This window comes from Staurois parvus, unplaced genomic scaffold (genome assembly GCF_062004578.1).
Source record: "Staurois parvus isolate SC_StPar_1 unplaced genomic scaffold, SC_StPar_1.0 ptg001035l, whole genome shotgun sequence".
NCBI classification, from domain to species: domain Eukaryota; kingdom Metazoa; phylum Chordata; class Amphibia; order Anura; family Ranidae; genus Staurois; species Staurois parvus.
Genome location: NW_028318831.1, coordinates 312,603 through 338,309, shown reverse-complemented (window position 1 = coordinate 338,309; position 25,707 = coordinate 312,603). Strand labels below are relative to the sequence as shown.

Here is a 25,707-nt window from a genome sequence, read left to right as displayed (position 1 = left end):
AAGGGCTGCATGTGGCCCAAGCCCTGTGTTTGGAGACCACTGATCTAGAGCCCTGGTGCTCAACCTGTAGCCCTTTGATATGTGATGTGTGGTCCCCAGACCTCAGCAGGCTGTAGTGGGGACATTGATTATATGTGGGAGTACAGCAGTGGGCTTTAACACCATGCTGCCACATTTGTGTGTCCAGTCTGTGCTGGGAATATACACATTCGGGATTCACAACACGATCTCTGCCAGCTCTTGGTCATTGTTTAGCAGCCTATGGGATGCTTCTGATTGTATGATACACTGGAACTGCCAATCACAGGGCTCACATGATCGGGAATTCACCTACCAGCCTTCTGCATAAAAGATTCTGAAAGGGCTGATGGTAAGGGGTGAAATCACATGCAACTGGAAGATTCACTTGCAATGGAAGTTTGGCGAATGTCAAATTTGCTGCGTTTTAAATATGCTCCTATATACAGGCATACCTCGGTTTACGAATTTAATGCGTTCTCCGGGACGTTTCGTATTGCAAAAAATTTGTAAACCGAAATGCGGTTTCCCATAGGAATGCATTGAAAACCAATTAATCCATTTTGGAGGTCAGAAAAAAGTAAAAAAAAAAAAAAATAGTCTTTTATCTGTTCAAAACGCTTTATAAAGTGCGCTTTAAAGGCATAAAAACTGTACAGGGACTTGATAAAAAAAAATAATTTGTAAATGCATCAAAAACCAATTAATCCGTTTCCAGAGGTCAGAAAAAAGTATTATCTGTTCAAAACTCTTTAGAAAGTGCACTTTTTAAAGGCATAAATACTGTACAGGGACATGATTAAAATACATTTGTAAATGCATCGAAAACCAATTAATCCGTTTCTGGAGGTCAGAAAAAAGTCAAAAAAAGTTTTCTGTTCAAAACTCTTTATAAATTGCACTTTAAAGGCATAAATACTGTACAGGGACATGATTAAAAAAAAAAAATTGTAAATGCATCGAAAACCAATTAATCCGTTTCTGTAGGTCAGAAAAAAGTCAAAAAAAGTTTTAATTGGTTTTCGATGCATTTACAAATTTTTTTTTTTAATCTGTTCTGGAGGTCAGAAAAAAGTAAAAAAAAGTCTTATCTGTTCAAAACTCTTTATAAAGTGCACTTTAAAGGCACGGGGCTGGTGCTAAAAACCTCCCAGGCGCACAGCATCGTGGGGAAATTTACTTCCTATTGCGAAAAAAAAAATTAGTAAACCGAGGCATTATTTTCAATGGATTTTCATTCGTGGACTGAACGTTCCGTTAACCGAGGCGCTCGTAATCCGAGGTACGCCTGTATTGCGTTCTTGTTCACCTGCTTTTTTTTTTTTGTTCATTTATTTCTTTCTTGAACATTGTAAGATTTTACTTTTGCATTGTTTTTCTTTTATATTGAAACCCGTTTCTTTCTCTCTCTCCTAGCCTAATTGTTACGCCAAAGTTATCACCATCGAGTCCCAAAAGAAAATCGTCATCTACTCAAAGCAAGCGATCAGCGTCAATGAGGAGATCACCTACGACTACAAATTCCCCATCGAAGAAAACAAAATTCCCTGTTTATGTGGGACTGAAAACTGCCGGGGGACTTTGAACTAACTGCGAGCCCAGTTGCAGGTTCTGGTCGCGGGCTCCACATAACTGTTTACTGTGGCCAAAATGAAAAACTCCGGAGGTCATAATAGGCCCAAGGCTTGTTTCTGACACCCTTTTAGAAGCAATCAGGCCTGTTAACTCTTTTTTTTTTTTTTATTCCCAGTATGAAATCAACTTGGCATTTGGTCGGTGCCCATTGCAGCGCCTAGTATTTTTGTGGGTATTTAGGATTCTTTTTTTTCTTCTCTGGACCTGAAGAATCAAGCAGCCTGGCCTATGTATGGCACTTTATGATGGCGTTGAGACGCCTATACCTTACAACGTTGACCAGATCTGTACTGTGACGGTCGTTCCACTTCATTCGTTCAATCCCATGGGGAATACTTATCTGTATATAAATATATGTTAATTTTTTTTTTTTATTTGCTAGCCATTTTAATTGGCCTATTTTTCTATATAATTCAGTTATCTGTTCTTTTATTCCTTTCTGGGAGTATGTTATTTATACAGGGCAGCAGCCAAGAGATGTGGACCCTCCCGTCTTTTTTTTTTTTTTTTTTTTAATTTTTAATTTTTTTTTTTTCAGGCTTTCTTATGCTGAAAGTCCTAGACTTTCTTAGAACCCCAAACTTAGGTTGTGAACCCCCTCAGTATCAAGATCCATCATGGTGTGACCTTTGTACCTTCACTTAGTTCTCTATGGCCACAACAAAGACTGTGTAACGCACAAACCTTCTCCTTGTATGGTCTGAGACGGGAATGCCCTACGGTTTATAAACCGCTTCCTCGTGGGTGGAGCTCAACAAAGACCGATCCTGCGGGTGTCCCCCCATTTTTTTTTTTTTTTTGGTCTTTGTATTGATGTGGCCCCCTCAACTCCTGTAAATACGTGCACACTACGCTTTGTTTATATGTATATATGGCCGATGGCGGACTCTACAGTTACCCCAGGGACGGGTCATAGAGGAGGACATGGCTGCGACAGACTGTCAGCCTCCACGCGGTATTAACACCCCTCCACCCTTTTATAGATTCCATTCAGTTGATGCCAATATTGAATATCTAATCTTTATTGCTCCCATTTGCCTGAGATACTGTCCCCTGTATGTTTTATTACTCACACCTCAAACGATGATGGCCTCCCAACGTCTGTGTTACCTGTTTTCCGCAATCCATAGTAGACACGCAGCTGTCATTCTCTTTTCTTTTATTGGGTTTATATAGCAATATTTGGGTTTTTAGCCCTAACTTATTTGAATTCTTTTTAATGGTAAACATTTTACCTGTAAGGACTTCAGGCACCACCATCAATCCTGCGATCAGCACTTTTCATTTTACTCCAGCGCTTCTCTCTGTTGGTTCCTCTACCTGAGAAACGGGCGAGATTCGCTTTTTATTCTGATTTTTTTTCTTTTTTTTTTTATGGCATGTTACATATGTTCTTAGCAAACGTCATCAATGTTCATTATTGGTGACTCCAGGTCTAATTTTTATTTTTTTTTTTTTTTGTTCCTTTAGCTTTTGGCTCTGTCACCAAATGACTTTTATTTTTGGTGGAGACGGAGTTGTCTTCAGCTTAGCTTTGTACGCAGGGTGGGAGGAGGGTGCGTTACGGCAGGCAGTCAGGTCTCCAAGGGAAGGGGGGTGTCAGGCCTGAAAAAAAAAAAAAAGTTGTATATTCTGTATATTAACTGCTTTGTTTCTTGTAGAAACACGAGTTTATTACGTATACAACATTCTGTGTCTTTTGTGTTTTTGATTTCTGCTCAGTCAGTAGAAGGGGGAGGGGCAAATGGTGAAAAAAAACCTGAAAATTGTTGCGTTGCTTTTCAATACCAGTGTGCCGCTTTGGTTATAATAACGGGAAAGTGTTAGAAAAAAAAAAATCCGTACATTTCTGCCCAACATGCACATTTCCTCATGATTTAGGCTAGGTTCACATCTGTGCGGGTGGTGCAGCTGCAGATTCGCATGAAAATCCGTGCAAGCGCACCACCCCCACAGAGAAATGTGGACCCATTAGTTCTAATGGCACGCCACCCGTACTGGAAATCGCAACAGTACTGGGAACCTCGGCTGTGGTTTCAGAAGTGCATGGACTTCTTCCCTGCGTGTCACGGGGCACGGGAGTCCATTCAAATGAATGGACACTCGTGCCCGCACAAAACACGGCCCGCATGGCTGCATAGATGTGAACCCCCCCCCCCGGTTAACATCTATGCAGCCATGCGGGCCGTGTTTTGCGTGGGCATGAGTGCCCATTCATTTGAATGGACTCCCGTGCCATGCAGGGAAGAGGCCCCTTTCAGACTGGCGTTGCGATTAAATCCAACTGTCAGTTTTTCAGGTAGAGCTGATGGAAAGGTCCATTAAGGCTGGCCATACACTATACAATTTTCTGTCCAATTTCTGTCCAATTTCTGTCCAATTTCTGTCCAATTTCTGTCCAATTTCTGTCCAATTTCTGTCCAATTTCTGTCCAATTTCTGTCCAATTTCTGTCCAATTTCTGTCCAATTTCTGTCCAATTTCTGTCCAATTTCTGCCCAATTTCTGCCCAATTTCCTTTAGATTTACCTTCAACTATGTAGTGCGAGAGCCGGCCTAATTGGATACAATTGAAAGTGTTGTTAGGTTTGACCTCCTATTATATGGTTTTTGGTAAATCTAAACCAAAAATTTCAAGAAAATTGTATAATGTATGGCCAGCCTTATCCCTAGGGCCAGGAGGGTGAAGCCGGACTTGCCACTTACACCTGCCTACCTCTGGGTCCGATTAGGCCCGCTAAAAAAAAAAAAAAAAGTGAGGGGACTCTGTCCTTTTCCGTTTTAGGCAACCTGTGGCTCTCTAGCTGTTGTGGAACTACATTTCCCATGAGGCATTGCAACATTAGAAACCTGCAGTTACAGCTGTGACTTGCAGAGGCATGATGGAACTTGCAGTCCTGCGGCTCTCAGGTTGCCTACCCCTGGTTTAGGTGGAGCGGATTGGAGATAGGTAGCCAGGTGGAAATGGACAGTTGGGTCTGGCTGCCCATAGAGCAGAGCGGGCTCTGCAGATACTGAGCGGACATGGGTGTGTCGTCCCAAACCAGCGAAAAAAAAAATTTCCAGCACACTTACCAGCTATCATGCAGCAAAAACAAATCGACCTTTTCTAACAATTTATGTTAAGCGCGCAGTTTTTATTTTGCACACCTTTGTGGAAGCCGCAGTGCCCACCTCAAGGCTCCTCTGCATACTGCGGTCCTAACGCTGCAGTTTTGAGTCTCCCGTTGGAGCACATACAGCAGTGAATGGGTCGGAAAGGGCAGGTATGCTTGGAGGGAGCCCACTCCTCCTGAAAGGTTCAGGGACACATTGACTGCCCAGCAAGATCACACAGGCAATTGGAGGCATCCAGTGCACCTCTGTCATTGGGGAGGTCGTCATCCGCTCACTCTGCTCCGATCAGCTCATAGAACGGAATCCGCTTCGTGTGAAAGGGGCCTAATCCTTGTACAAAGCTGCAAGTACAGAAAAATATCGATCTGCGAGAAATTCATTCCTAACTCCCGTTATGAGCTGACAACACAGTGCTTTTTTTTTTATATTAACATATATATATAAACAAATTAAAAGAGGAACACAGGAGAAAGAGAGATCCCATCGATGGTGAAATCTGTATGGTTACAAACATAATGCCACATAGCTACAGTGGTGAGGCCATCAGAACAGTGCAGTTGGAGAAAGGTGGGAGGAGGTGAAATGATCCCATGGGTGCCACACTGCCTTGAACAGGTGAAGTGATCCCATGGGTGCCACACTGCCTTGAACAGGTGAAATGATCCCATGGGTGCCACACTGCCTCGAACAGGTGAAGTGATCCCATGGGTGCCACACTGCCTCGAACAGGTGAAATGATCCCATGGGTGCCACACTGCCTCGAGCAGGTGAACTTGTCCCATGGGTGCCACACTGCCTCGAACAGGTGAAATGATCCCATGGGTGCCACACTGCCTCGAGCAGGTGAAATGATCCCGTGGGTGCCACACTGCCTCGAGCAGGTGAAATGATCCCGTGGGTGCCACACTGCCTCGAGCAGGTGAAATGATCCCGTGGGTGCCACACTGCCTCGAGCAGGTGAACTTGTCCCGTGGGTGCCACACTGCCTCGAGCAGGTGAACTTGTCCCGTGGGTGCCACACTGCCTCGAGCAGGTGAACTTGTCCCGTGGGTGCCACACTGCCTCGAGCAGGTGAACTGGTCCCGTGGGTGCCACACTGCCTCGAACAGGTGAAATGATCCCGTGGGTGCCACACTGCCTCGAACAGGTGAAATGATCCCGTGGGTGCCACACTGCCTCGAACAGGTGAAATGATCCCGTGGGTGCCACACTGCCTGGAACAGGTGAACTTGTCCCGTGGGTGCCACACTGCCTGGAACAGGTGAACTTGTCCCGTGGGTGCCACACTGCCTCGAGCAGGTGAACTTGTCCCGTGGGTGCCACACTGCCTCGAGCAGGTGAACTTGTCCCATGGGTGCCACACTGCCTCGAACAGGTGAAATGATCCCATGGGTGCCACACTGCCTCGAGCAGGTGAAATGATCCCATGGGTGCCACACTGCCTCGAGCAGGTGAAATGATCCCATGGGTGCCACACTGCCTCGAGCAGGTGAAATGATCCCATGGGTGCCACACTGCCTCGAGCAGGTGAACTTGTCCCGTGGGTGCCACACTGCCTCGAGCAGGTGAACTTGTCCCGTGGGTGCCACACTGCCTCGAGCAGGTGAACTGGTCCCGTGGGTGCCACACTGCCTCGAACAGGTGAAATGATCCCGTGGGTGCCACACTGCCTCGAACAGGTGAAATGATCCCGTGGGTGCCACACTGCCTCGAACAGGTGAAATGATCCCGTGGGTGCCACACTGCCTCGAACAGGTGAACTTGTCCCGTGGGTGCCACACTGCCTGGAACAGGTGAACTTGTCCCGTGGGTGCCACACTGCCTCGAGCAGGTGAACTTGTCCCGTGGGTGCCACACTGCCTCGAGCAGGTGAACTTGTCCCGTGGGTGCCACACTGCCTCGAGCAGGTGAACTTGTCCCGTGGGTGCCACACTGCCTCGAGCAGGTGAACTTGTCCCGTGGGTGCCACACTGCCTCGAGCAGGTGAACTTGTCCCGTGGGTGCCACACTGCCTCGAACAGGTGAAATGGTCCCGTGGGTGCCACACTGCCTCGAGCAGGTGAACTGGTCCCGTGGGTGCCACACTGCCTCAAGGCAGGTGAATTGATCCCATGGGTGCCACACTGCCTCGAACAGGTGAAATGGTCCGTGGGTGCCACACTGCCTCAAGGCAGGTGAATTGATCCCATGGGTGCCACACTGCCTCGAACAGGTGAAAAGGTCCTGTGGGTGCCACACTGCCTCAAGGCAGGTGAATTGATCCCATGGGTGCCACACTGCCTCGAACAGGTGAAATGGTCCCGTGGGTGCCACACTGCCTCGAGCAGGTGAAATGGTCCCGTGGGTGCCACACTGCCTCGAACAGGTGAAATGGTCCGTGGGTGCCACACTGCCTCAAAGCAGGTGAATTGATCCCATGGGTGCCACACTGCCTCGAACAGGTGAAATGGTTCCGTGGGTGCCACACTGCCTCGAGCAGGTGAAATGGTCCCGTGGGTGCCACACTGCCTCAAGGCAGGTGAATTGATCCCATGGGTGCCACACTGCCTCGAACAGGTGAAATGGTCCCGTGGGTGCCACACTGCCTCGAGCAGGTGAAATGGTCCCGTGGGTGCCACACTGCCTCGAGCAGGTGAAATGGTCCCGTGGGTGCCACACTGCCTCGAACAGGTGAAATGGTCCCATGGGTGCCACACTGCCTCGAACAGGTGAAATTGTCCCATGGGTGCCACACTGCCAGGTATTCCATCTGTCTCACATCAGTAACAATTTAAACAGTTGTCATCGAAGGAGGTATAGAGAAGAGCCAACACATAGGAATGCTTCTTCTGGCCGCAGTCAGGATATGTGTGGTGAGTCTCCTGGCCATTTTGGGAAGACGTGGGAATGGCAGGCTCAATAAATGTATAGAGGCTCAAAGGGGAGAGAAGTCTGCAATAACAATTGTAAAAAGGACAAAACCTCTTCCCAAAAGGGAACGATGGATCCACAAGTCCAAAAAATATGGAAGAGGGAGCCAAAGTCCCCCCCACAACGCCAGCAGGCGGAAGAAGCATTGGGGCTACAGGCATGGAGTACATCGGGGGTTTTGTACCACAACATCATAATGTATGTATTTTCCCTATAAACCCCACAGACAGAAGATTTAGATGTGTTTTCCCATATTTTCTGCCATTGTGTCAGATCGATGTCACATTGCAAAAACTGGGACCACCTGCGCATGTAGTGATGAGTATCAGAGAGGGGGGAAGCGTCCATAAGAAGTTTGTAGGTAATAGAAATGATGCCCTTTTGATGCGGACTCTGTATGCACGGAGGCTCAAAGGGAGTGGGAATCCCCAGAGTCCATGTGGGGGGGGGCAGGGTAGAGAAGAAGTGGCGTATCTGGAGGTAACACAGCGCTTTTGTTCTGTTGAAATCCTCCCGGCTGTTGTCAGCCCTGCCCAGTTCCTCCCTGCGAGACTACGATACACTTCTATCATTGGAGGATGGAATGAAAGACTTCCTTACAGATACACGATATAGACCTGATACACGGGAAGTCTAAATCTCTCATTTGTAGATCTGGCTGTTATGTGCAAACTATTTTTTTTTAGTTACATTTATTTGTATTCAGTTCCTCGGCATAAATGATCAAATAGAGAATTTTGTGTCGTTAACCCATTACATCACAGGTGTCAAATACAAGGCCCGCGGGCCAAATCCGGCCCTCCAGGCCATTTCATGTGGCCCTTGCACCTCTCCTGCAGGTACCCCCTTGTCTCCACTCCCACCTTGCCTCAGCAGCAGAGAGGAGAATAGAACTCCAATTCCTGCCCCTCTCAATGCTGCTGCAGCAGCACCCCCTCATCTCTGCCTTCCATGGTCTCAGCATTCAGCAGACTCTGTAAACTGGCTCCCCTCCTCCTCTGGTCCTCCTCCAGACACTGCTGCTTTCCAGCTCTGCCCCCAACGTGCATGGTGATGTTGGGGAGAGTGTGGGATCCTTGAAATCTGATGTAATGGGGGGTGGGGTGCTCTGGACATCTAGTCTTACAGATACAACCAGCCCTCTGAGGGAAACCACAATGCTGATACGGCCCGCAATGAAATGGAGTTTGACACCCTTGCTTTACGTTAAAGAGGATCTTCAGCCTGCTTGCAAAAAAAAAAAAAAAAAAAAAATCAGCCGCTACATAAACGGTGTTATTGGTGGCACAGCTTTCTGTGACACCAAAGCTGAGCTGCACCAAGCCAAGTGTCAGAGATCAAAGTATATGAATCTATCTTGCAGAGCGGGGGTCACCAGACTTTCCAAACAAGGGGCCAGTTTACTGTCCTTCAGACTGTGGCCATTGGGAGTAGAAAAGGTCCCAATGTCAGTGGGAATAAACCATGCCCTTTCTTGGTGTTAGTGGGAAGAATGGCGCCCCATCATTGGTGTCATTGGGAGGAATTGTACTCTGTCATTGGGCTCCATTGTTGGTGTCATTGGGATGAATTGTACTCTGCCATTGGGCTCCATTGTTTGTGTCATTGGGAGGAATTGTACTCTGTCATTGTGTCATTGGGCTCCATTGTTGGTGTCATTGGGAGAAATTGTACTTTATCATTGGGCTCCATTGTTGGTGTCATTGGGAGGAATTGTTCCCCATAATCGGTGTTGTTGAGATGAATTGTGCCCCTTCATTGGTGTCTGTGGTGGGAATTATACCATTATAGCCCCCATTTATCATACTTTTTTTTTCCCCAAACTTGGAGTTGCTGATCTTCTCCAGCCTCTTTCAGCCACTTCCCATCTACATACACTTGCTCCAGCATCAGCTGCCCATCATTGCTCTGGACTGATTTTCTGATAGTGGCAAACAGAGGACCAGGTCTGGGCAATGTTTCAGCACAGCTGCTTGTAGTCTCCAGCAGGGGGTGTATCGGACAGGGTGACAACATAAGAGCTCAATTGGTACACAGGAACAGAGCGTTGTCAGCCCTAAGGGCTGGATAAAAGCAAGCAAAGGGCGGCAGTTTGGTGACCACTGTTGTAGAGAATTCATAAAACTGTCTGTCACACCACACCCTAACCTCACTTTAAAGCAGATCATTTCCTTTCAGGGGCGGACTGACCATTCGAGCACTCGGGCACTGCCCAAGGGCCCAGGGTCAGTAGGGGGCCCCATGAGATGCCCATGGTACCTTTTTCTATAGGCTTTTTTGGATGTGCTTTGAGTGTGGGCAAGGACACAGGGGCCCCATGATTCCCTATTGCCCGGGGCCCCATGAGTTGTCAGTGCGCCCCTGTTTCCTCTACACTACTTCCCAACCACTTGAAGACCGCAATATATATATACTGTACACTCACTGGCTGTTTTATTAGGTCCACCTGTTCAGTTGCTTGGTAACAAATTGCTAATTAGCCAATCACATGGCAGCAACTAAATGCATTTAGGCATCTAGACGTGGTGAAGACAAGACATTCAAACCGAGCATCAGAATGGGGAAGAAAGGGGATTTAAGTGACTTTGAAGGTGGCATGGTTGTTGCTGCCAGACGGGCTGGTCTGAGTATTTCAAAAACTGATGATCTAGTGGGATTTTCACTCACAACCATCTGTAGGGTTTACAGAGAATGGTCTGAAAATGAGGAAATATCCAGTGAGTGGCAGTTGGGTGGAGGAAAATGCCTCGTTGATGTCAGAGGACAACGGACAGACTGGTTCCAGATGATAGGCAACAGTACCTCATGTGTATATGGACCAAAATCTCAGGAATGTTTCCAACACCTTGTTGGATCTATGCCATGAAGAGGGCAGTTCTGAAGGCAAAAAGTGGGTCCAACCCGGTACTAGCAAGGTGGACCTAATCAAGTGTCTGGTGAGTGTACATTGGTACTTGAGTGTTTATACCGGGATGATGCCTGCAGTGGTTAATAAGCCGCTTGATCACTTTTACAAGCGGTGGGAGGGGTTGTCTGAACGAGTCCTAAAGGTATTGTCCATCGTCCACCTTGAGGCACCATTCATGGTCATGACACGTCAGACTTCTTGTGTCATCTATATTATATGGGGGGAGTACTGTGGTAATACCTGGAGGGGTTGTCTGAACGAGCCCTAAAGGTAGTTATTGTCCATCGTCCACCTTGAGGTACCATTCATGGTCAGACTTCTGGTGTCCTCTATATTATATGGGGGAGTACTGTGGTAATAAATACCTGGGGGGGTTGTCTGAACGAGCCCTAAAGGTATTTTCCATCGTCCTCCTTGAGGCACCATTCATGGTCAGACTTCTGGTGTCCTCTATATTATATGGGGGGAGTACTGTGGTAATAAATACCTGGAGGGGTTGTCTGAACGAGCCCTAAAGGTAGTTATTTTCCATCGTCCACCTTGAGGTACCATTCATGGTCAGACTTCTGGTGTCCTCTATATTATATGGGGGAGTACTGTGGTAATACCTGGAGGGGTCGCACTGACACATTACTGACCATGCTGCACCTTATATGACAAAATACATCTGATGTGTCTGCTTTAAGACAATAAAAAAGATCTGCCTGAATACCACCCCCCCCACTAGAGGTAAAATCGAGCCCAGACGGTTGCTGCACTTTGTTACGGCACAACGTCTTATCAGGTCATTTCCACATGTCCAAGATGTCAACCACATCTAATCTGATGGGGATTCTACAAGTGATGATCCGTCTCTCCGGGGCCAGGATTGGCCGTACATTATCTGACACACAGGAAATCCTCTTCACCAGATTAAATGCAATAATCGAACAGGCGGCATTTATAGATGAACTCCAGGATGAGCGATCGTTGTCTGAATCCACTCATCCTGTATTCTTCCTGTATCTCGGTGGGCTTTGTGTATGTCTTCCAGATCTGGTCAGTAATCCAGAGTGAGGTTTCCTGTAATAAAGACCGATCACCGCTCCTCTCCCTCCTTGTGCAGGGAGATCGGTCTTGTCACCGCCCCACCCTGTAGTTTTTGTAGTGGGTGTGGCCTGCTGGGGGCCCTCCCACAACTCTGCTCTTTGTGCATGCTATGTTGGCACAGTGATGATGTCACTGCTACTTTTACATGGCAATAATTGGGTTTGCAAATGCATTTGGTCCAATGTCTATGTAGAAGACGGAGCATGATGGGAGCCCCAGTTATTCTCTTCTTCCTGCCTCTCACTGACAGGAGTGTGACTGCAGTGTCACTCCTGTCAGCAGGGCTTTTTTTTATCTGGAGCTTGGAGGTACTCTGTACATCCGCCTCTGGCCCTACTCCTCAGCTCCCCGCTGGCTGCTGACAACTTGTAGTAATCACAGAAGATGGCGTCCTGAGCCCCCCGCTGGCTGCTGACAACTTGTAGTAAACACAGAAGATGGCGTCCTGAGCCCCCCGCTGGCTGCTGACAACTTGTAGTAAACACAGAAGATGGCGTCCTGAGCTCCCCGCTGGCTGATGACAACTTGTAGTAAACACAGAAGATGGCGTCCTGAGCCCCCCGCTGGCTGCTGACAACTTGTAGTAAACACAGAAGATGGCGTCCTGAGCCCCCCGCTGGCTGCTGACAACTTGTAGTAAACACAGAAGATGGCGTCCTGAGCCCCCCGCTGGCTGCTGACAACTTGTAGTAAACACAGAAGATGGCGTCCTGAGCTCCCCGCTGGCTGCTGACAACTTGTAGTAAACACAGAAGATGGCACCCTGAGCTCCCCGCTGGCTGCTGACAACTTGTAGTAAACACAGAAGATGGCGTCCTGAGCCCCCCGCTGGCTGCTGACAACTTGTAGTAAACACAGAAGATGGCGTCCTGAGCCCCCCGCTGGCTGCTGACAACTTGTAGTAAACACAGAAGATGGCGTCCTGAGCCCCCCGCTGGCTGCTGACAACTTGTAGTAAACACAGAAGATGGCGTCCTGAGCCCCCCGCTGGCTGATGACAACTTGTAGTAAACACAGAAGATGGCGACCTGAGCCAGCTTCTGTATTTACAAGTTATGGTGCCTCAAGTGCCTCCATGTCCTCAGTGCAGGAGGAGCGTCTGACAGGAGGCTGGGCTGTCTTGTTGCAGAATAGGAAGCACTCACTAAGAGTATGACAACCCTCCAGCCTCCTGTCAGCTGCTCTCCCTGTACTAAGGACTAGGCAAGAGGCTGGGGGTACTCAAGCTCTGTACTGGGGGAAGGATGGGGGTGAGCTTTGTAATGGGGAAGAGGGGGTTGAAGGAAGAGCTCTAAGCATGGGGGGGGGGGGGGGGTGAGGAAAGAGCATTTGTTGTGGTGTTTCTTCCAGTGATCCCACCTACACAGGTAAATTTTTTCCTTTGACTGACACCACAGATGCTGGGATATTTTTCTTTTCAGTGACACCATGGCCACAGGGTTATTTTTCCTTCCAGTAATGCCACTGACATAGGGAAATTTTTCCTTTTTTTTTTTTTTTGACACCACAGAGAGAATTTTTTTACTTTTCAGTGACACTATGCCCACAGGGATATTTTCCAGTTGAGTGACACCACGCACACAGGGATATTTTCCAGTTGAGTGACATTACGGGTACAGGGATATTTTTCCTTTCACTAACACCATGGACAGAGGGATAGTTTTCTTTTGAGTGACATCACTAATGCAGGGATATTTTTCCTTTCAATGACACCATGGCCACAGGGATATTTGTCCTTTGAGTGACGACACAAACACAGAGACTTTTCCCCTTCCAGTGCAATAGATATAGAGAAATGGTTCATTTCAGTGACACCACAGCCAGGCATATCTTTCCTTCCAGTGGCTGACCTTGTCCCGGCACTGCTGGTTATGAAAGCTGAACTCCAGTTAGATATAAAGGACACAATGAATGCAGCTCTGTATCCATTTATGTACCTGAATGTGACCCGGTATAATCCTCTCCCAGTCCTTGTATAGCAGAGCTGGCGTGGGAGAGGAAGAAGCACAACAAGGAATTTACAAGTAGCACATTGATAGGAGGAAAGACCAGAGAGATAAGGTCATCACTGTGCTGCATCTCCTCTCACTGTCCAATCGCAGGCTGGGGGCCGGTCTAGAAGGACCTGGACTCATAAGAAGTGGGCTGATTTAGTCATTTTTATCTTCATTTTTTTTGGGGGGGGGGGGCTGATTTCGGTCTCTGACGTAATAGAATGTCCTGTATCCTCGGTCTCTGACGTAAAAGAATGTCCTGTATCCTCGGTCTCTGACCGAATAGAATGTCCTGTATCCTCGGTCTCTGACGTAATAGAATGTCCTGTATCCTCGGTCTCTCACCGAATAGAGTGTCCTGTCCCCTCGGTCTCTGACCGAATAGAATGTCCTGTATCCTCGGTCTCTGACCGAATAGAATGTCCTGTATCCTCGGTCTCTGACCGAATAGAATGTCCTGTATCCTCGGTCTCTGACCGAATAGAGTGTCCTGTCCCCTCGGTCTCTGACCGAATAGAATGTCCTGTATCCTCGGTCTCTGACCGAATAGAGTGTCCTGTCCCCTCGGTCTCTGACCGAATAGAATGTCCTGTATCCTCGGTCTCTGACCGAATAGAATGTCCTGTATCCTCGGTCTCTGACGTAATAGAATGTCCTGTATCCTCGGTCTCTGACCGAATAGAGTGTCCTGTCCCCTCGGTCTCTGACCGAATAGAATGTCCTGTATCCTCGGTCTCTGACCGAATAGAATGTCCTGTATCCTCGGTCTCTGACCGAATAGAGTGTCCTGTCCCCTCGGTCTCTGACCGAATAGAATGTCCTGTATCCTCGGTCTCTGACGTAATAGAATGTCCTGTATCCTCGGTCTCTGACCGAATAGAGTGTCCTGTCCCCTCGGTCTCTGACCGAGTAGAATGTCCTGTATCCTCGGTCTCTGACGTAATAGAATATCCCGTGTCCTCGGTCTCTGACCGAATAGAGTGTCCCGTGTCCTCGGTCTCTGACCGAATAGAGTGTCCCGTGTCCTCGGTCTCTGACCGAATAGAGTGTCCCGTGTCCTCGGTCTCTGACCGAATAGAGTGTCCCGTGTCCTCGGTCTCTGACCGAATAGAATGTCCCGTATCCTCGGTCTGGGTTGATGACTGGGAAGGGTGAACAGACGATGGCAGCCATGGTAATGTTACCCCCAGGTCCATTCAGTGACGCAGCGGGAAGTTTTCAGCGGTGTTGTCAGGCCGTTTCCTAATTCCGGCTTCCCTCTGGTCAGTAATTCTGGGTGCCGGTAATGGGATTTCCCAACCAGTCCTGTCCTCGGAGTTTCCTCCTTTGTGGCCGTCTTGCTGCAACCCTACAGAGAACGAGGAGGAAACCACCGCAGCCGCAGGCCGGGGGGGGAGATGGAGGAATGGGTGTTCAGGTGAAATTCAAAGACCGTTCCTGGAACTGAACAGCATGTCTCTCCCCCATGTCTGCCACCATTAGCAACCAGAAATCTGCCACACAGGACCTCTTCTATCAAAGATCCTTCATTCTATGTAAATCCAGCAGATAAAATGTCATACAGGCTATACCTTTCTAAGAAATATCTGATCCTGCCATGAAGTTCCTTGTTCAGGCACTTCCTGTTAAAGGGTGACAACGCTCTGTTCCTGTGTACCAATTGTGCTTTTATGTTGTCACCCTGTCCCATACGCCCCCTGCTGGAGACTACAAGCAGCTGTGCTGACACATTGCCCAGACCTGGTCCTCTGTTTGCCACTATCAGAAAATCAGTCCAGAGAAATGATGGGCAGCTGATGCTGGAGCAAGTGTATGTAGATGGGAAGTGGCTGAAAGAGGCTGGAGAAGATCAGCAAGTCCAAGTTTGGGGGGGAAAAAAAAAGTATAATGGGGGCTGTAATGGAACTTGTTTATGAGACGAATTGCACCAAGCAAACTATGAGGGATAGTTACTATAACTGGAGCACTCAGGATCTGGTGCAGCTGTGCATGGCAGCCAATCAGCTTCTAGCATCCACTTGTTCAATGAAGCTTTGACAATACAACCTGGAAGCTGATTGGTTTCTATGTAGAGCTGCACCAGATTTTTCACTCTCCAGTTTTAGTAAATCTCCCACTATATGTCCTGTCATGGAGGTCCTCGTTCAGACACTTCCTTTTATGGGGTGACAACACTTTGTTCCTGTGTCACAATAGTGATGCTGTGTTGTCACCTTGTCACAGTTTCCCAATGCAGACTACAAGAAGCTGTTTCAACACACCAGGCATGGCCCACAGTTGTCACCATCATGGCTGCAAAGAGGCTGCAGGAGATCAGCAGCACTGATATGGAACAAAGGGGGAAAAAAAAAAAGGACCACATGATTGTGATTGGCTGTCACAGTGGTCACATGATCAGGAGTCGGTCCCTCCTGCTTTTTATCAATACTAGAGCTAGGAGCTGCCATGGACGTTGTGTTGGGGGTGTGGAGCTAGCGTGCTTCTACCAGGGAAACCTCTGCCGCCTATGGACACGTGTGCAGCAGGGGGGGGTGAGACCGCACCCTCTCTGTACATATGAAGTACATGGCTAGTAACGGGTTACATGGTCTTATAGGGCTGATGAGAAGGTGTCGTTATAGCCAGGGAGGTCAGCAGTATGGATTGAATATTTGTGCCCCTGACTACAGCACATCTACGATGGGGAAATCACTGTGTACATACATTATATTGCCCCCAATATTGGGCCCCCGCCCTTTCCACGCACATGACCTTTAATGGCTCCTCCCAGTCTTAGTCCGTAGGGTTCAATATTGAGTCGGCCCCGCCCTTTCCACGCACATGACCTTTAATGGCTCTTCCCAGTCTTAGTCCGTAGGGTTCAATATTGAGTCGGCCCCGCCCTTTCCACGCACATGACCTTTAATGGCTCCTCCCAGTCTTAGTCCGTAGGGTTCAATATTGAGTCGGCCCCGCCCTTTCCACGCACATGACCTTTAATGGCTCCTCCCAGTCTTAGTCCGTAGGGTTCAATATTGTGTTGGCCCCGCCCTTTCCACCCACATGACCTTTAATGGCCCCCCAGTCGTAGTCCGTAGGGTTCAATATTGAGTTGGCCCCGCCCTTTGCAGCTATAACAGCTTCAACTCTTCTGGGAAGGCCGTCCACAAGGTTTAGGAGGGTGTCTATGGGAAGGTTGGACCATTCTTCCAGAAGCACATTTGTCAGGTCAGGCACTGATGTCGGGGGAGGAGGCCTGGCTCGCAGTCTCCACTCTAATTCATCCCAAAGGTGTTCTATGGGGTTGAGGTCAGGACTCTGTGCAGGCCAGTCAAGTTCTTCCACCCCAAACTGGCTCCTCCATGTCTTTATGGACCTTGCTTTGTGCACTGGTGGGCAGTCATGTTGGAACAGGAAGGGGCCATCCCCAAATTCTTCCCAAAAGGTTGGCAGCATGAAATTGTCGCCTTAAGAGTTCCCTTCACTGGAACTAGGGGGCCAAGCCCAACCCCTGAAAAACAACCCCACACCATAATCCCCCCTCCACCAAACTTTACACTTGGCACAATGCAGTCAGGCAAGTACCGTTCTCCTGGAACCGCCAAACCCAGACACGTCCATTGGATTGCCAGACAGAGAAGCGTGATTGGTCCCTCCAGAGAACAGGTCTCCTTTGCTCTAGAGTCCAGTGGCGGCGTGCTTTACACCACGGCATCCGACGCTTTGCATTGCACTTGGTGATGGAAGGCTTGGATGCAGCTGCTCGGCCATGGAAACTAATTCCATGAAGCTCTCTACGCACTGTTGTTGGGCTCATCTGAAGGCCACACCGAGTTTGGAGGTCTTTAGCTATTGACTCTGCAGACAGTTGGCGACTTCTGCGCCCTGTGCGCTTCAGCATGCGCTGACCCCGCCCTGTCATGTGACGTGGCCTACCACTTGGTGGCTGAGTGGCTGTTGTTCCCAGTTGCTTCCACTTTGTTATAATCCCACTAACAGTTGAGCGTGGAATATTTAGTAGCCAGGAAATGTCACGGATGGACTTATTGCCCAGGTGACCACCTATCACGGGACCACGCTTGGAGTCACTGAGCTCCTGAGAGCGACCCATTCTTTCACCAATGTTTGTAGAAGCCGTCTACATGCCTAGGGGCTTGATTGTATACACCTGTGTCCATGGAGGGGATTGGAGCACCTGAATCACATGATTGGGAGGGGATTGGAACTCCGGAATCACATGATTGGGAGGGCGGGGCCAATACATCTGGCAATATAGTTGTATGTAACCCTCCATGATGCTTATTGGGGTATTTAAAGAAAGATAATCTTCCTAACTGCACACAACTACTTTCGCAATTATTGGGAGGGGTTTCCCAATACTTTTGGCAATATAGTGCATATGTATTTTTGGGTGTATTTATATATATATATATATATATAGAATTTTTTTCTTTTCTCGATTGAAACTGCATGTAAATTTGTTTCATACAAATGGGTCAAAATGGAATTTTCTCATGCTATAGTGGGAGTGGGTACCTGTGAAATTCAAGTACCTGCTCCCCCGCCCCCCAAAGGTGCCAATCCTTAATGGGGGAGCAGTCCTTAAAGCCGAACTTCCTCTTTTGGGTGGAGCTTCGCTTTAAATAAAAAAACAACAACCTGTGAATGTGGAAAATACCAAATTCTGGTCACTAGATGGTGCTGAGTATCATAGAGACTAAGTGTGTTCCTCAGCGCCATCGAGTGGCCATAGTGTGGTATTTTCTCCAATCACATTTTTTTTTTGCAATGAATAACATTTCATCTGCAGAAAATTTAGGTTGAGAATATTTCTTTTTTTCCCAATTTGCACAGAATTAATTTAGTTTCAATGGACAAACAACTATGCATTTTTTTTTTTTTTAAATAAAAACCTGGAAGTGTTGTTGGTCCTGTAAGGCTGCTGAAACCATTGGCCTTCTGCTACTGAATCCAGGTGAAGGACTAAGGCTGGCCATACACTATACAATTTTCTGTCCAATTTCTGCTCAGTTTCCTTTAGATTTCCCTTCAACTATGTAGTGCAAGAGCTCGCCTAATTGGATACAATTGAAAGTGTTGTTTTGGTTTGACCTCCTATTATATGGTTTTTGGTAAATCTAAACCAAAAATCTCAAGAAAATTGTATAATGTATGGCCGGCCTAATTATAAGGAATGGGGTATAAATGTGTGAGATAGCGAGCGCACCAGTAAAAAGCTGCTGATGCACAAAAAGGAACCACAAAGCCTTTCTAGGAAAATGACATGAAAATAGGGTGTGCAGCGCTATACAAATAAAACACACTATCTAAAGTATGGCAAAATATGACAGAAATGGAAAAGTCCTATAAACTGAATGTTAAACAGTCCAAGGTGGTAAAATATCAGTCCAAAAGGTATACTCCAGTGATGGAGTATAAATAACTTCAATCCAAATGGGTATATTCCAGCATCCTAACATGAAGGTGTAGAAAAATTGCCCACTCACCGGAAGTGCAATTTAATGTGCACATAGAAATTCCATGAAGCCGGAGGTCCCATGAAGGAATAGCTTGATGATAAAGGTGCCCTCTGGTGGTAGATGGGGTGACGGCTGCCAGAGAAGTTGATCTGGACCAATATCCCAAATTGTCCTGCCTGGGTGGACTCCTAGAATGCTGGGAGGGTTAGAGTACCAGTATAGGTATAGTGTAAACGAGCTCTTTAAATGCACTGACCAGTGAATACAAATGATGGCCACCGGACCTCCTGATCCGGTGGCGTAACGTCAAGGCGTGCAGAGGCTCCTCCTAGACGCGCTTCGTGTAATAACACGTCTCCTGTAGGGGTGATGCCCCTACAGGAGACGTGTTATTACACGAAGCGCGTCTAGGAGGAGCCTCTGCACGCCTTGACGTTACGCCACCGGATCAGGAGGTCCGGTGGCCATCATTTGTATTCACTGGTCAGTGCATTTAAAGAGCTCGTTTACACTATACCTATACTGGTACTCTAACCCTCCCAGCATTCTAGGAGTCCACCCAGGCAGGACAATTTGGGATATTGGTCCAGATCAACTTCTCTGGCAGCCGTCACCCCATCTACCACCAGAGGGCACCTTTATCATCAAGCTATTCCTTCATGGGACCTCCGGCTTCATGGAATTTCTATGTGCACATTAAATTGCACTTCCGGTGAGTGGGCAATTTTTCTACACCTTCATGTTAGGATGCTGGAATATACCCATTTGGATTGAAGTTATTTATACTCCATCACTGGAGTATACCTTTTGGACTGATATTTTACCACCTTGGACTGTTTAACATTCAGTTTATAGGACTTTTCCATTTCTGTCATATTTTGCCATACTTTAGATAGTGTGTTTTATTTGTATAGCGCTGCACACCCTATTTTCATGTAATTATAAGGAATGGATGGGAAGTTTGACTGGCGTCTATCAGAAATACTTGGACTTCATCTGAACCCTTTTTTTTCACGCTACTATAAATGTGTAAAGTTCCCTGGTCAGTGGTTGCCATATCTGCATTTCAAGCAGAAACATTCAATTTGGTATTTAGAGAATTGTTAGCTCTTTGTACAATGTTTGCCTTTTGTGAAGGGTGATAAGAGGTGACCTTCGTATCAGCGAGTCCACAGACACGGCCATGACCGTGGATGGGAGGAACACTCCGTTATCTCAAGGTCGTCCAAAGAGTGACACATGACAACGATTTGCAGATGTCGCCTTTGTCCTATCGCCTTGTCTTTGCAGCATGCCAGGCTGTGCTGGGGTTCAGGGACAGGACTACAGAGATGGGGCCCCATATGTAACCAAGTAACGCCTACAACAAACAATGGCGCAGCCGTCAGCAAAAAATATAACATTTTATAAAAAATGTATATAAACATTTTATAAAAAAATAAATTAATAATAAAATAATAATAATAAAATAAAAATAAAAAAAATAAATACATTTTATAAAAAAATTGATATAAAAAAAATATAAAAAGCTGTAGTACCAATATTAATCATGATTATACCATTGTTTTACATGATGACATGATAGAAGTCCTACACCCCATTACTCTGCAACCCCGATACCTCTGTACGTGAGCGGTTTACAGAATTACAGACAGCGGCCAGTTTTTAGCCCAAGGCAGACTGTGTTAGGGTTGATTTCAGTGCTGGCCGGGATGACCAGAAATCCTGAGAGCAATACGGCTACATTGCTAGAACAGCTGAACAGATTCCCATTACTGCGCAGCCTGCGAAGGGGGTTCTGTGACTAGTGACCAATGTTCTGAAGTTTCCTCCTATATGACTGACGTTATATCTTCTGGATTGTCATGGGGGTGCAGGGTCAATGTCAGGGGGTACAAGGTCAATGTCCAGGGGGTACAGAGTCAGTGTCAGGGGGTACAAGGTCAATGTCAGGGGGTGCAGGGTCAATGTCAGGGGGTACAGGGTCAATGTCAGGGGGTGCAGGGTCAGTGCCAGGGGGTACAGGGTCAGTGTCAGGGGGTGCAGGGTCAATGTCAGGGGGTACAAGGTCAGTGTCAGGGGGTGCAGGGTCAATGTCAGGGGGTACAGGGTCAATGTCAGGGGGTACAAGGTCAGTGTCAGGGGGTGCAGGGTCAATGTCAGGGGGTACAGGGTCAATGTCAGGGGGTACAAGGTCAATGTCAGGGGGTGCAGGGTCAATGTCAGTGTCAGGGGGTGCAGGGTCAATGTCAGGGGGTGCAGGGTCAGTGCCAGGGGGTACAAGGTCAGTGTCAGGGGGTGCAGGGTCAGGGGGTGCAGGGTCAGGGGGTACAGGGTCAATGTCAGGGGGTACAAGGTCAGTGTCAGGGGGTGCAGGGTCAATGTCAGGGGGTGCAGGGTCAGTGTCAGGGGGTGCAGGGTCAATGTCAGTGTCAGGGGGTGCAGGGTCAATGTCAGGGGGTGCAGGGTCAGTGCCAGGGGGTACAAGGTCAGTGTCAGGGGGTGCAGGGTCAGTGTCAGGGGGTGCAGGGTCAGGGGGTGCAGGGTCAATGTCAGGGGGTACAAGGTCAGTGTCAGGGGGTGCAGGGTCAATGTCAGGGGGTGCAGGGTCAGTGTCAGGGGGTGCAGGGTCAGTGTCAGGGGGTACAGGGTCAATGTCACGGGGTGCAGGGTCAGTGCTAGGGGGTACAAGGTCAATGTCAGGGGGTACAGGGTCAGTGTCAGGGGGTGCAGGGTCAATGTCACTTATCATTAATAATACAGTGATATAGCAACACACGCGTTCTATGTTTGATTTGCCCCAACAACACCCAGATGGGGCTCCAGGTCCTGTAGCAGCTGTGAGGGCAGATATGGCTATTGTCACCCCACTGCTGGGATTACAGGTGAGAGATCTGCATCTGGGCAAAGTGCATCTTCTGTTCTCTCCTCTCCCTTCCCCACTCCTCTCCCTTCCCCACTCCTCTCCTTTCCTCACAGAATGATGGAGGACCTCAGGCCAGGCTCACAGAATGATGGAGGATTCACATCGGGGACCTCAGGCCGGCCTCACAGAATGATGGAGGATCCAAATCGGGGACCTCAGGCCGGCCTCACAGAATGATGGAGGATCCACATCGGGGACCTCAGGCCAGCCTCACAGAATGATGGAGGATTCACATCGGGGACCTCAGGCCAGGCTCACAGAATGATGGAGGATTCACATCGGGGACCTCAGGCCGGCCTCACAGAATGATGGAGGATCCAAATCGGGGACCTCAGGCCGGCCTCACAGAATGATGGAGGATCCACATCGGGGACCTCAGGCCGGCCTCACAGAATGATGGAGGATTCACATCGGGGACCTCAGGCCGGCCTCACAGAATGATGGAGGATTCACATCGGGGACCTCAGGCCGGCCTCACAGAATGATGGAGGATTCACATAGGGGACCTCAGGCCGGCCTCACAGAATGATGGAGGATTCACATCGGGGACCTCAGGCCGGCCTCACAGAATGATGGAGGATTCACATCGGGGACCTCAGGCCGGCCTCACAGAATAATGGAGGATTCACATCGGAGACCTCAGGCCGGCCTCACAGAATAATGGAGGATTCATATCGGAGACCTCAGGCCGGCCTCACAGAATAATGGAGGATTCACATCAGGGACCTCAGGCCAGGCTCCATGTTATAAAACTCATTTAGTACGAAGAATCTGAAATAAACATCTCCACCGCAATCAGATGACAAGACATTCCAGACAAGGAAACCATTACCCGATGATCACAAAGAAATACAGCTCCCATCTCTCTGTCACTTTGTTCTCTCCTCCTATCAGCATGCTCCTTGATAACACGTGATCCCTGCAACACAACTGATCAGCTCCTTGTGCTGCCTCACCCTCTCCCAGTCTGAGCTCTGCTGTACAGGGACTGCAAGAGGCTGATAACCGGGTCACATTCAGCTACTTACATGACAAAAATACGTGTAACAATGTATTCATGGATACAGAGGTGCAGTAATGTGCCTTTTATGTCAGCCTGGAGTGCAGCATGGAGTGCAGCCTGGAGTGCAGCATGCAGTGCAGCCTGGAGTGCAGCCAGGAGTGCAGCTTTGCCTTTCTTTTCACTGATTTCTTTCTTTATTTTACACCCCTCCCCCTCCCCCGTATCTGCCATCGATAAGGAAGGAATTTATATTGGTATATCGGTGACATACATAGTTACATAGATTAGAAAATGATACAAGTCCATGGAGCCCAACCAATGAGGATGAATGGAAGGCGGCCTCTCCGAGGGATTGTTTGATCTTCCTGCAGATCAATAGAAGACGAAGGTTGGAGAAGGTCGAACATTTCCAGACAGACATTCTTACTTTGTTACTGTGTTGGAGGATTAGAACAACAAACCTTCCATCCCCCCCATAGAGACCCAATACAGGCCTTCCATCCCCCCCATAGAGACGCTATACAGGCCTTCCATCCCCCCCATAGAGACGCTATACAGGCCTTCCATCCCCCCCATAGAGACCCAATACAGGCCTTCCATCCCCCCCATAGAGACGCTATACAGGCCTTCCATCCCCCCCATAGAGACGCTATACAGGCCTTCCATCCCCCCCATAGAGACGCTATACAGGCCTTCCATCCCCCCCATAGAAACGCTATACAGGCCTTCCATCCCCCCCATAGAGACGCTATACAGGCCTTCCATCCCCCCCATAGAGACCCTACACAGGCCTTCCATCCCCCCCCCATAGAGACGCTATACAGGCCTTCCATCCCCCCCATAGAGACCCTACACAGGCCTTCCATCCCCCACCTAGAGACCCTACACAGGCCTTCCATCCCCCACCTAGAGACCCTACACAGGCCTTCCATCCCCCACCTAGAGACCCTACACAGGCCCTGCATCCCCCACATAGAGACCCTATACAGACCTTCCATCCCCCACATAGAGAACCAATACACGCCTTCCATCCCCCACATAGAGACCCTACAAAGGCCTTCCATCTCCCACATAGAGACCCAATACAGGCCTTCCATCCCCCACATAGAGACCCAATACAGGCCTTCCATCCCCCACATAGAGACCCAATATAGGCCTTCCATCCCCCACATAGAGACCCTATACAGACCTTCCATCCCCCACATAGAGACCCTATACAGACCTTCCATCCCCCACATAGAGACCCTATACAGGCCTTCCACCCCTCACATAGAGACCCTACAAAGGCCTTCCATCCCCCCACATAGAGAACCAATACACGCCTTCCATCCCCCACATAGAGACCCTATACAGACCTTCCATCCCCCACATAGAGACCCTATACAGACCGTCCATCCCCCACATAGAGACCCTATACAGACCTTCCATCCCCCACATAGAGACCCTATACAGACCTTCCATCCCCTACATAGAGACCCTATACAGACCTTCCATCCCCCACATAGAGACCCTATACAGACCCTATACAGGTCTTCCATCCCCCACATAGAGACCCTACAAAGGCCTTCCATCCCCCCCACATAGAGAACCAATACACGCCTTCCATCCCCCACATAGAGACCCTACAAAGGCCTTCCATCCCCCACATAGAGACTCAATACAGGCCTTCCATCCCCCACATAGAGACCCTATACAGACCTTCCATCCCCCACATAGAGACCCTATACAGACCTTCCATCCCCCCCCCATAGTGACCCAATACAGACCCTATACAGGTCTTCCATCCCCCACATAGAGACCCAACACAGGCCTTACATCCCCCACATAGAGACCCTATACAGGCCTTCCATTCCCCACCTAGAGACCCTACACAGGCCTTCCATTCCCCACCTAGAGACCCTACACAGACCTTCCATCCCCCATATACAGACCTTATACAGACCTTCCATCCCCCATATACAGACCTTATACAGACCTTCCATCCCCCATATACAGACCTTCCATCCCCCATATACTGACCTTATACAGACCTTCCATCCCCCATATACTGACCTTATACAGACCTTCCATCCCCATATACAGACCTTTTACAGACCTTCCATCCCCCATATACTGACCTTTTACAGACCTTCCATCCCCCATATACTGACCTTATACAGATCTTTGATTATTTTTGGAAAGGATTATCATGTCAGGAGGAATACTCCCTTCCCAAACCACACAAGTGTGAAAATTATTATTATTCTCACCTTCCTGGAGATCTCAGATTGTGGAGCCAAGAAACCAATTCCAAGGAATGAGTGAACTACAACTGTATCATGGACATCAACTTGCTGCTTTCTTCCCTGTTTTCTGTTAAGATACACGCCATCACCTTATATACAGATTACTGATCCAGCGCTGCTTCCTCCTCCTCTATCTGACCAGACACACGCCGTCACCTTATATACAGATTACTGATCCAGCGCTGCTTCCTCCTCCGCTATCTGACCAGACACACGCCGTCACCTTATATACAGATTACTGATCCAGCACTGCTTCCTCCTCCACTATCTGACCAGACACACACCGTCACCTTATATACAGATTACTGATCCAGCGCTGTTTCCTCCTCCTCTATCTGACCAGACACACACCGTCACCTTATAT

At 48.4% G+C, this 25,707-nt stretch overlaps 1 protein-coding gene across 1 annotated transcript in view; it reads left to right on the top strand.

The window, feature by feature from the left end:
* The window catches only part of SETD1A (SET domain containing 1A, histone lysine methyltransferase), a 99,964-nt gene extending 96,625 nt beyond the window's left edge, over positions 1-3,339 (top strand). The window contains exon 19 of the mRNA XM_089657846.1: positions 1,435-3,339. Coding sequence (XP_089513972.1) covers positions 1,435-1,608 — 174 coding nt within the window. The 3' untranslated portion in view covers positions 1,609-3,339. The remainder of the gene's footprint in view (positions 1-1,434) is intronic.
* Positions 3,340-25,707: the final 22,368 nt, after the last annotated feature.